Source organism: Carya illinoinensis, chromosome 7 (assembly GCF_018687715.1).
Source record: "Carya illinoinensis cultivar Pawnee chromosome 7, C.illinoinensisPawnee_v1, whole genome shotgun sequence".
Lineage (NCBI taxonomy): Eukaryota > Viridiplantae > Streptophyta > Magnoliopsida > Fagales > Juglandaceae > Carya > Carya illinoinensis.
This window is the reverse complement of record NC_056758.1, coordinates 8,803,598-8,815,548: the sequence shown is the minus strand read 5'-3', so window position 1 is coordinate 8,815,548 and position 11,951 is coordinate 8,803,598. Positions and strand designations below refer to the sequence as shown.

Below are 11,951 nucleotides of genomic sequence, written 5' to 3'. Positions count from 1 at the left end.
GCTAAATATTGCTTCGCTCTCGGATTTAAATTTGGATTTAAGTTCGTCGAGTATGAGTTTCTTTGCTCGAATCTTTCCTCTCGTAAAAAGGCGTGCTGGAGTTGGACCTGAAGGAGAAAGGGTCCTTTGGAGATCTCAGCTTATGAATGATACGCAACATCGAAGGAAACGGAGCAACTGAGATGTACCGCTCTGATGATGAATTTGTTTCCGATGAACAGGAACTCAATCGTGCTGATAACGTGTTATGAACTCAATGAAAAGGAGAGAGTTTCAAAAGATTGAGAGAAAGCGAGAGAGGAGATTCTCTTATTGATCTGTATATCATATAACATCAATATACCCATATATATAGGGTTACAAAAGAGACTGTGCTTTTGACGACTAGCACTATGCGTTTGACGGCTAGTTAAATGTGGTCATACAATTCAAGATGGTTTATAACAACATTAAAATATACCAATATGTTTTCTCATATGCATGCATAGGTTTTCTGCAAAATTGTGACCCACCAGTGGCGTTTTTGCAAGTTTGCAACCACGTATTCCGCAAGGGTGAATCGGTGAGAAAGAGTTGCATGCTCATGTGAAATCCGTCAAAGAAAAGCATGGCCAACAAGCAACAAGCAGCAGTATTGACAGCACCCAACCAATCATCCGTAGCAACCCAAGATCATCAATCTGATGAAGATCAAAGATCGTCGTCAACTTCATCATCATCTGGTTTTGGTACTCTGGTCGATGAAAACAAACATCTCAAGAAAGCGAACGTGGACTTGAATTCCGAGCTTATAAGCATGCTAGATCACAACTTCTTCCATGCTGGAATACAAGTCAGGCACCTTTGCCACACCGGCCATGGCAATTCCAACATCTGCACAATTTCTTTTTTGATATTTTGAAACCTCATCAACTCGATTGATGTCAAAGACCTCTGCTGTCCATTCCTCCCTAACAATAGACTAGACCCACCTCGGAAGATCAACCAAGTCGTCATGCCCTGGTGACTGGAGTGGAGCTTTTCCGTACTAGCAACTCAAGACTAATGCATACGGTCATCGGTTAATTAACTGAATAGATCGATCAAGTTTGCAAAATGGATGAAAATTTTAAAAAATCGAAAGTCAATGAAACGGTCGGATTGAGTCAGGTCGAAAAGTGAATCCAAGTCAGGTGCACGGCCTTTTTTTATTTTTTCGTCAAAATAAATAAATAAACGAGTTTAATCTGAATAGAATTCATAAAAGTGGAGCTTGAATGGTTTGGAGACAAATGGCCCAACCTTATAGGCTATAGCATCCCCGCGCAGACAGAAACGCCGTAAACTAAACTAGATAGAGAAGTTAAAGGCTATGGGATTATTAACAAGTGTAAGATTTCAGCAGCGCCGGGTAATCCCATTTCCACACTCCTATAAATCCCATCAAAATCCAGACCTTATTTCACAAACTTGCAATTACCCAATTCCATCTGCACGTTCGGGAAGAAGAATCCCAATAGTGACTGTGAGAGCACTTTCAACGAAGGCAGCATCGGCATCCACACCACCATCCAAAATGGTCAAAGCCATTAGGGTTCATGAACACGGTGGTCCCGAGGTCAGGCCTCTTTTCACCCAAAATACATTGAAGCCCGCATCGTTTTTGGGTTCTTGCTTTTCGGTTTTGTACAGATTTATAAGTAGCTGTTTTAGTACTATATTTTTTGATGTATCTGTTTTGGTTCTGATACACAGGTTCTCAAGTGGGAGGACGTGGAAATAGGTGAGCCGAAGGAGGGGGAGATTCGAGTGAAAAACAAGGCCATTGGGCTTAATTTCATCGATGTCTATTTCCGGAAAGGAGTTTATAAGGCCCATGATTTGCCCTTCACTCCTGGTTTGGTTTCTTTCACTTGTGTTTCCGCTGTAGAACAGAGTCTTTTATTTCAAGCAAGGTTGATTATCATTTGTGAATTACATATATGTGATTGGTAATTGTAAGTCTTTCCAAAAGGGAATTGGGTTATGACCAAGATACTGTTTTTTTTCTTTCAGCAATTATATAATACTTAGTTGTAAATATACCGCTCCAGCAGAGTGTATGCAGTTGTCAAATGCTACTGATAATAGAGTCATAGAAAGTTTTCCAAAGATGGTAATCATCAGAAACCGAAGTGCGACCCTTTCATTCCCGTTCAAACTCCTTGCTACTTAAGTGAAGGGTTGTTGACATTCCCTAAATGATCATGACGCACTTTAGCTTGTCAGGAAGTTGGATACTAACGGATATCAAGATCACAAAATCTTTAGCACTAACAAAGGATTCTTTTATTGTGATGAAATTAACTTGCTTCAATAAGACATCATTCACACAATACTTTCTTTAAAGCTACATTACATATATGGTCTTCGAAATATGGGTGCTTCCCTGTCCAGATTGGCTCCCACGGCCTTCCACCCTGCCCAAAACCCCTGACCTCCCAAAAGCAACCGAAAAAAAAAAAAAAGAAATCCAAAATCCAAAACCAAACTCAGGGAGAGAGAGAGAGAGAGAGATACCTGGGGCTGCGATTTTGGGGGCGGCGACGAGAGGGGGAGAGGGAGAGAGAGTGATGGACGGCAACCAACAGATGACGAAACAGAGGAGAAGAGACTAAGAGAGGAAAGATTTTTGTGTTTTTTTTTTTTTTTTTTTTTTGGGGGGGGAGGGGGTGTTTAAGCAAAACCTAATGCAAAATGATGTCATTTTGGAGAGTTCTCCCCAAAACGTTGTCGTTTTATCTATAAAAAAAAAATTAAGATAAAACGACGTCGTTTTATTATTATTATTTTTAAATAAATATAATTGGGTCTGGCGAATGGGGTAAACCCCGGGCGGGCATGTGCCCAGCCCGAGCCCTGTTCCCTGACGCCCAGCTGAGTTTGGGCATCCGCCTGCACGCCCCCGTCTATGTTTGAGGTTAGGGTCTAAGGTGGGACCAATGTTTTATGTGATTGGGTAGTGTAGGTACAGAGGCTGCTGGGGTGGTGACAGCTGTGGGCCCTGGACTGACTGGCAGGCAAGTTGGAGACCTTGTAGCTTATGCTGATAATCCAATGGGCTCATACACTGAAGAGCAAATCCTTCCTGCGAACAAGGTTGTGCCTGTTCCTTCCTCTATTGATCCTATCATTGCAGCATCTATAATTCTTAAGGGTATGACGGCTCAATTTCTACTCCGCCGTTGCTTTAAGGTAGGCTGTATACTGATCCAGCTGCATATACACCTCGGAAAGTTGTAAGCAACATCACATTTTTAGCATGTGAAAATATGTTTTTTTTAGGCAAATAAAATTTTATTGAAACAAGTAACAAGGCAAAGCATGTGAAAATATGTTGGACAATTACTCAATATAGGTGAGATACCAATTATGTCATCTTATGGTAAGTTATATTTATGTCTCAACAATAATGTATTGTGTATCCCGTTCATTTATACAAACGTAGTCTGTGAATGCATGCATATACCGATATGCTTGACCTGCATTTATGATAATTACAAAAGCATGATCATAGTGTTTGGCCAAACCAAGTTGCAGTGTTGACCTTATTTTGATAAGCCACTAAAAGATGTATCTTCTATTCAGGTATGTGTGTGAGTTGGTTCTACGACCAGATGGGAGAAAAAAAATTGATGTTTGGTTATCTCTCTGCCTCTCTCAAAAAGAAATTATTTTCGAAAACTTTATCTTAAATTCTTTTAGTTTTCATTAGCCTGATACAGCTCTATATGTCTGTACTGGAATGAAACCCTTACTTGACCCCCATGGCGTCTTTGGTATGGATATTAAGTGGGTTGACGTTCCTATTCAATTTCTGGGAAACAAGGTTAAGAAAAAAGGCCAAACCATTAGAGGGTATAAATACATGAAGAGCTGATAGAAATCTAGAAATTGATACAAGGAAAACATACTTTCCATATGTATCAGAAGAAATGGAATTGATCCAATGTAAGCATGTACTGGTATTATATGTATTAGATAGCTTATGATAATTTAGCAAATAGCGTTCCAGCTAATATGTAACTGCCTCTTTTTTTATTTGGCCACTGCATTCCATAGTCCAACATGTTTTCTCCTTTTTTATTATTATTATTTTGAAAGTAAAAAGGGTTGGAGGGGGCAACCAGATGTGGCTTTCCTACTCAGGTGACCTAGTAGCATCCTACCCATTGAGAACCGGATAGGAGGGGCTCAGTCCCACTAGGGAATTCAATGGATCCTCAGGCAGCGAATTAGGTGAATCTACATTCGAATTTGAACCTAGGACCTAGTACATGCCAAACCACTGGGGAGTAACCCAAGAACCACTGATTCACCACCCTTGGTGGTACATGTTTCCTCCTTTTAAGTGTTTGAAACAAAATGATCCTTGCAAGTATTGTTATGTATATACCCCCCCTCCCTTTTCTTCATGTTTGCATTTGTAAAACACTCATAACCATCTTCCTGGGAGTTTCTTTTGTATTTGCTTGGTCGATATGGTTTTGGTGAGAAGTGGTGTACGTGGATTAAGCATTGTATTTCTACGCCAAGATTCTCCATTCAGGTGAATGTTAACCTGGTTGGTTTCTTCAATAGTTCACGTGGTTTGAGACAAGGAGATCCTGAATCTCTTTTCCTCTTTATTCTTGTCATGGATGCATTGAGTAGAATGATTGAAGCGGTGGTGGTAGGTAGTTTTTTCTCGGGTTTTGAAGTGGGCTGTGATTCTCGGAGTAGTGTGATTGTATCTCATCTACTTTTTGCCGATGACACATTAATTTTCAGTGAAGCCAATCGAGAACAACTCCGGTACTTAAGAGCCCTTTTTCTATTTTTTGAAGTTGTGTCGGGATTGAGAATTAACTTAACCAAGTCTGAAATAGTTCCGGCGGGCTCAGTGTCAAATATTTCAGATTTCACTAATATTTTGGGGTGTAAAATATCATCGCTGCCCATGACGTATCTTGGCCTTCCCTTGGGTGCCTCGCATAAATCTATTTCAATTTGGGAAGGAGTGATTGAGAAGATTGAGTGGAGGTTAGCCAGCTGGAAAAAATTATATTTGTCTAAAGGGGATAGAATCACTTTAATCAAGAGTACGCTGTCCAATCTTCCAACATATTTCCTTTCTCTCTTCCCTCTGCTAGTTGGGGTTTCTATGAAAATTGAAAAGATCTATAGGAATTTCTTCTAGGGAGGTAAAAGGGAGGAAAATAAATTTCATTTGATGAGTTGGGATAAGGTATGTCAACCAATTTCAAATGGTGGCTTGGGTGTGCGAAACTTGAGGCTTTTTAATAAAGCTCTTTGTGGGAAATGGTTATGGAGATATCATTTAGAAAGAAATGCATTATGGAAAAATGTGATAGATGTTAAATATGGGGGTATGTGGGTAGTTGGTGTTCAAATGAAGTAAAAGGAGCACATGGGATGGGATTATGGAAGTCAATTCAAATGGATTGGGGGGAGTTTGTTAAACATGTCAAATTTAAGGTGGGGGATGGATCAAGAATTCACTTTTGGCCTGATAATTGGTGTGGAGAGTTAACTCTCAAGGATGAATTTCCTTCACTTTTTCAGTTTGCAAGGCAGCAAAATGCAACTGTGGCTGGTTCATTCTCTTTTTTGAATAATAGCATTTAATGGACTGTTGACTTCGTGAGAAATCTAAATGATTGGGAAGTTAAATGTAATTTCAGATTTTTTTTCAGCAGATTATGTGAGTTGAAAATTGTCCAAGGAAGTGTAGACAGATTGTTGTGGATTCATGAAAGAAATTTCAGCTTCTCAGTTCACTCCTTTTATAATGCTTTAACCTGCCAAGGTGTATGTGATTACCCCTGGAAAAGTATTTGGAAAGTTAAAGTGCCGAATAAGGTAGCTTTTTTCTGTTGGCTGGTGTCTCATGATAAAATTCTGACCACTGAAAATCTAAGAAAGTTTGGTTGTTGTATTGTTGATTGGTGTTCTATGTGCAAGAAAGATGGCAAATCAGTTAATGACTTGTTTCTCCATTGTGAGGTGGCTAAAAGTTTGTGGAATGCCATTTTTGGAAGGATGGGTAATTCCTGGATGATGCCAAAGCATGCGGTGAATTTACTAGCTTGTTGGAGGTTTGCTGGGCAGAGTCTACCTTTTGCAGCCATTTGGAAAATGATTCCTTCGTGCTTGATGTGGTGTCTATGGCTAGAAAGGAATGGGAGATGTTTTGAAGACAAAGAACGATTGATGGATGAAATTAGGGAATTTTTCTGTAAAACTCTATGTCTATGGGCTAAGGCTAATGTAATGAACTTTGATGATGTGTTGGAGTTTTTCTAGTTTTTTCTATCTTTTTAGTTACTGTATGTAGGTATTTCTTCTTGTATACTTCTTGTATACTTGGGTTATGCCTATTTATAGTAATAAAACTCTTATTAATTATAAAAAAAAGTCTTAATTGCACATGCTTCTTGATATGAAATAATTGTGTTGTATTCAGGTTGAACCTAGACACACAATCCTTGTTCATGAAGCAGCTGGTGGAGTTGGATCTATATTAAGCCAGTGGGCTAATGCCCTAGGTGCCACTGTCATTGGAGCTGTCTCAACCAAAGAGAAGGCATCTCAAGCCAAAGACGATGGATGCCACCATGTTATAATCTACAAGGAAGAGGATTTTGTTTCTCGTGTCAATGAGATAACATGTGGCAATGGGGTTGATGTTGTCTATGATTCCGTAGGAAAAGATACCTTTCAGGTACTGGCTGCTCTCTTCCTGATTTCCCCCTGCCCTCCAAATTTCTGTAGTAATTCTGTTAAACGGTTATAGCTTCATCTTCTACGTAGGGGGCATCAAATGATCTGTTTGAGATATATCTATATGTGATTCTCGTAGTTCCTCATGTGATATCATTTTAGTAGCCTAGGATGCAAAGTTGTTTTTATTGTTCAACTCACTTTAACTTCAATCTTTACCCTGAGCCTTTAAAGATTTTATTGGACTACTTATCAAAAAAAGATTTTATTAGACTGATAAAAATATATATGTATACTTCTAGTGTACCTGGCTTACGCCTTTCTTTATCTCAATAAAATTTAATATTACTTATCAAAATATATCTATATATATGTAGGGTTTGGATTATTAATTCGAGGATCACCTCAACACATCAAACTGTTTACAATCAGCTCTTTCCTATATAGCCCTTACATTTCTCAATTCTAGGCCAGACCTGCCAAACCCGTATATTTCTTACTGGAATTTAACATATTCAGGGATCATTGGCATGCTTAAAGACTCGTGGGTACATGGTTAGTTTTGGGCAGTCATCGGGTACACCAGATCCAGTTCCATTGTCAGCTCTTGCTGTAAAATCCCTCTTTTTGACAAGGCCTTCCCTCATGCAATACACTGCTACTAGGGATGAGTTATTGGAAACTGCTGCGGAGGTATTTGCTAATGTTGCATCAGGAGTCCTGCGGGTTCGAGTGAATCATACTTACCCTTTATCTCAGGCAGTACAGGCACATGTAGACCTTGAAAGCAGGAAGACATCTGGATCTGTTGTGCTTATCCCATAAGGCATCCTGCAGTAAGTCCTTACTTCCAAATTTCTTAGTGGTATATCATTTTGAAATGCCCTGTAGTTCGTGTGGTGTGCCGAAAGAATGTGAATGTCCTCCGGAGAAGAGTAATTTGGAGAAGTGATGATTTTATCTTGCACGTGAAAGCATTAGATTTGTCGTCTCTTAAAAGGTTGGACATAGAAAGACCGGTAGAATGTAACATATGGATCGAGAATGATAATGGTGTGAACCCGCAACAAATGTAGTACTTGGTTATCTTACTATTATATGGGGCTTGGTTTTTACGATGGAGGATACAACTGTGAGTAACCCGATTGCGTAACTGAGAGTCAGCTGTGCATGTGACGACCTTCGTGTATCGAGGTTGTGGCGATCTCATGCATCTATCGCATAAAGAACAAGGCTTTTTTTTTTTTTTTTTTTTTTTTTAAAGTAAGAGTACTCTTTCATGTGTTCCTACGTAACTGATATATGTTCATGAATGCGATTCTTTAGGTGGAATCTACTGTAGAGTGTAGATAGTTATAATTCGTAATCTATTAGCAAAATCAAGAAAAAATAAATAAAAATACAGAACTAGCTTCTGTTCCTTCAAAACTTCATATTAAAGCATTTTCACTATATAGTTTTTATAAAGCTCATGACAAAATATATCTATTTAAAAAAAAATAAAAAAGATTTTCGGATTGATTTTAGGCTCAAATTTGAAACTAGATCTTTACAAATAAAGGCAAAAATGATAAACCTACACATGGCATAAATTTTAAAAATTGAACCATGCAAATCAAATTATGCCGTGTAGACATTGTGCGGTGTAAAAATTTTTAAATAAAATTATTCATAAAAAAATATAAAGTTACGAAATGTAATGTTGATTTTTATTTTTATTTTTACTTTTATTTTTTATTTTTTATTTTTTTATTTTATAAATTTGTAAGTTGAAAGAGGAAGATGTGATTTCACGAGACACAACTTCTTACTTTCAAATTAATAAATTGAAATAGATTATAATAGATGATAATGAGATGGATATTGATGTATAAATATGTGTATTTAAATAGAAAGATAAAAATAATAAATTATATATTAGTATGTGTTCTAGAAAATGATAAGTAGAATTTTTCTAAAATTAATAGAAATTAATCCAAGAATGCTAAAAATTACTATAACTGAAAAAAAATATATATTTTATCAAAAAATTAAAATATTTTTTAAATCTGAGTTTCTCATTTTAGCTAAATCTTAATTTTCAAATAATCTTATTTATGTTATGAAAAATTCTTCTTATAATCATATACATTACGCACTAGTACGTGATTTATTATTTTTATTATTTTATTTTAACATACATTGAAATGTAAATATAAATGTTTAAATAAAAAAATAAAAATGATAAATATATATTGATATGTAGTGTAAGGATAATAAAATAATATTTTTTAATAAAATATCAAATATCTAACTGTTTTTCCTCATTGTTAAAAAAATAAGATAATGACAAACGAGTTGAGCTTATAAGAATAGAAAAGCTGCTAAAAAAAAGATTAAAAAAAAAAAAGGAGAAGAGGAGAGAGGAAAACCAGCGAATCTCTCCTATTTTGCTTTCCTGAAATTCTGAGAGACACAGATGGTGCTGTCGCAGAAGCTTCATGAAGCCTTCAAAGGCACCATAGAGAAAATCACTGGTCCTCGCATTGTCTCTGCTTTAAGGAGAAAGGTATTCTCAGAGCACTGGCATTGGTCTCGGTAAAATGAAGGAAACTTCAAAATTTGAATGGTTTGGAGGTTAAAACGCTGACATTGGATTTTGCAAACACTAAAAGTCAAGTTTTGAGCTACAGTAAATTTAATTTTACCTTCATCTTTGAAGACTCACTGTTTACCATCTATTTCATTATTTTATTACAAAATCACTTCTTTCAACTGCTCTTTTCCTTTTCGCCCGTGATTCCGTTTCTTTCTCACCCTTTCTCTTCCTCTGCCTTTCTTCCTCCCAGATGTTTCTTTCGCCTGTGAATCCGAAAAAAAATTTCATTTCTCTCTTTCAATTTTTCCTCTCCATTTTCTCTCTTCCTTTTCTCTTTCTCTATCTTTCTCTCTTCCCTCTAGAGCCCGACACTCCCTCTCTCCCTTTCTCTCCATTTTTTATTTAGTTTTTGCTAAACCCAACCTCATAAACTCACCCTTCCCAATCTAAATCGCGCTTGAGGAGCATGAGTAAATCTTAGTGATATCGTTCGAGTAAATCGCTCTTGAGGGGTCGAGGAAATCACTGTCCAATTCAGAAAATCACTGCTTGAGGGTATTTTCTTGCATTTCTGTTCTGAATCACAAGGTTTCTCAGCTCCAAGCTCAATCGAGCACTTTTTCTAACCTTTCGATTTTCTTTTTACGAATTTCAGAGAAATGGACCCGTAGCAGCTTCGATTTTTGCATATACTACATCTTGGTGATCTAATTTAGGCATTTCATCTCTGCGTTTGATAGAGCAGCATCAATTGAATGGTCTGAACATTAATTCTGAAATAGAGAGTAATCAATTGAATAGGTGCTAATTTCGCAATCTGGGTTAAGGGAACTGTTAATCATATGGCCTCTCTGAATTTGTTGGCCAAACCCTTGAGGGCCATAGATCAAATTTTCAGCCGCTTTAATTAAAAAAAAAAAAAAATCTGTATTAATCAATTTTGTTGGATTGTGTTAAAAGCATAGTTTATATATATATAGGACTTTATAATCTGCATAATCAATTTTGGTCTGCATCTGGTTACTATTAATAGGACTTTTTTGAGTTGACAAATATAAGATTGCTGCTACTCTGTTAAGCAAATACCAGTTTCTGTTTACATCATCCTTTCATTAAAATTTTTGATAAGTACCGATTGCTTTATTTCTCGTGTCAAAATTTTAATTCATTACAACACACTTTCTTTCCGTAATGCATTTTACATTTCACCCCCTATATCCGTTTCTTTTTAAGTGTTAACATAGAAGAATTTTCCTGATTCATAATTTGTGTATCCTAGGTAAGTAACCAAAGTTTAAAACTTCAATAAAAGTGAAGGTCTAAATGAAGCTAATAAACTATATCAGTGGGATGTTTCAGCTTTGTTCATCTTGGGAAAATTGAGATTAGAGGTTTAATTAACCAAATCCTGCTTTCCTATGCAAGTTTCATATGCTAAGACTTGATTACATTGAGAGACTGAAATTAAAAATATATATATGTTCACCAAGAATTGCAATAAAACTTAGCTTAGTTGATTTTTTGAGGCGATTGGTGGTCACTTTTTCTAAGGTTCCATCAGAGTATTATATCCACTCAAGTCCATGATCCTTATTGGTACAATTTATTGTCAAGTGTCAATAACCAGTCACGTATCTTGAGGGCCATCAAGATAAATTATAGGTGATGATTGGAATGTTTTACAGCAGCATCAACTGTTGTTTTTCCTCATTTAGTTTTTTCTGCAATTCTCCTATAATCAATTTTGGCATGTGAATAGGTTTCTTTATTATGTTGATACTTGCATTAGTTGTTTGATACAATGAAACGAGTTAGGAAGGAAAGACTTGTTGTGCTCTTACATGGGTCTCACAATTTTATTTAACACTCTCCTTTAGACTTCCATGGTTGTTTTGATTCTGCACAAAAACTATAGAGAAGTAAATAAACGAGGGATTTAATTATGGTTTCTAACATGTTGACGTACTCTGGGTTTAGAAGGCACAAAACTCCAATTCTTAGCAATTTATGGTTGGTAGGGGTGATACATGAAAAGGCCAGACAACTTTTGTGATGGGATTGGTTCCTCACTGATCATTTGTGATCCTTTTATTTTGTAGGTCGATGCCATGGTGTACTTGGTTGATGCTTATGACAAAGAGAGATTTGCAGAGTCAAAAACAGAGCTTGATGCTCTCTCTCAGTACATCAAGTAGGCAAACAATTAGATGGCAATTTTTCTACCACTGCTGCAGCCCCTTCATTCAAGTTGGTCTTGGGAATATTAAATTGTATATATTTAATTGTAGATGTATATGTTTGTTTCATAAATTGTATATATAATTGTTGGGTAGAAGAAGGGTTGGCAAAATGAGTTTTTTGGATAATTAGGTTGAGGAAAAAAATTAGTTAGGAAACAATAATTTAAGTCTCAAATTAAATTATTAATGTACATATGGTTAGTATAATTTCAAAATATAAAAAAAAAAATTATATTTTTTAAAATATTATTATTAAAAATAATATTATAGTATTATTTTGATGAATCTAATAGCTAATCCAATGTGAGGTTATGAATAGAAAGGTTATGAATTTATGGAAAACATGTACTTTTCATCAAATTTTGAAGATGGCTTTGATGAAGACAATGTGA

At 36.3% G+C, this 11,951-nt stretch overlaps 1 protein-coding gene across 3 annotated transcripts; it reads left to right on the top strand.

The window, feature by feature from the left end:
• Positions 1 to 1,135: 1,135 nt before the first annotated feature.
• LOC122315924 (quinone oxidoreductase 1-like) lies at positions 1,136 to 7,803 on the top strand. Of its 3 annotated transcripts, XM_043132263.1 has the most exons (6): positions 1,137 to 1,597; positions 1,735 to 1,876; positions 2,987 to 3,213; positions 6,485 to 6,742; positions 7,261 to 7,577; positions 7,710 to 7,803. In XM_043132263.1, the coding sequence occupies exons 1-5, from the start codon at positions 1,352 to 1,354 to the stop codon at positions 7,564 to 7,566; spliced, it is 1,179 nt and encodes a 392-aa protein (XP_042988197.1). In that variant the 5' UTR covers positions 1,137 to 1,351; the 3' UTR covers positions 7,567 to 7,577; positions 7,710 to 7,803. The 3 variants fall into 3 exon arrangements, with proteins under 3 accessions (XP_042988198.1, XP_042988197.1, XP_042988196.1); XM_043132264.1 differs by having other exon boundaries at positions 1,136 to 1,597; positions 2,987 to 3,117; positions 7,261 to 7,803; XM_043132262.1 differs by having other exon boundaries at positions 1,141 to 1,597; positions 7,261 to 7,803.
• Positions 7,804 to 11,951: the final 4,148 nt, after the last annotated feature.

Excerpts from the sequence above, each read along its gene's own strand:
- LOC122315924 (XM_043132263.1), top strand. The coding sequence starts at position 1,352 with ATGGGATTATTAACAAGTGTAAGATTTCAGCAGCGCCGGGTAATCCCA. Across the intron at positions 1,598-1,734 it reads ATGAACACGGTGGTCCCGAG|GTTCTCAAGTGGGAGGACGT; the intron begins GTCAGGCCTCTT and ends TCTGATACACAG. Across the intron at positions 3,214-6,484 it reads TACTCCGCCGTTGCTTTAAG|GTTGAACCTAGACACACAAT; the intron begins GTAGGCTGTATA and ends TGTTGTATTCAG.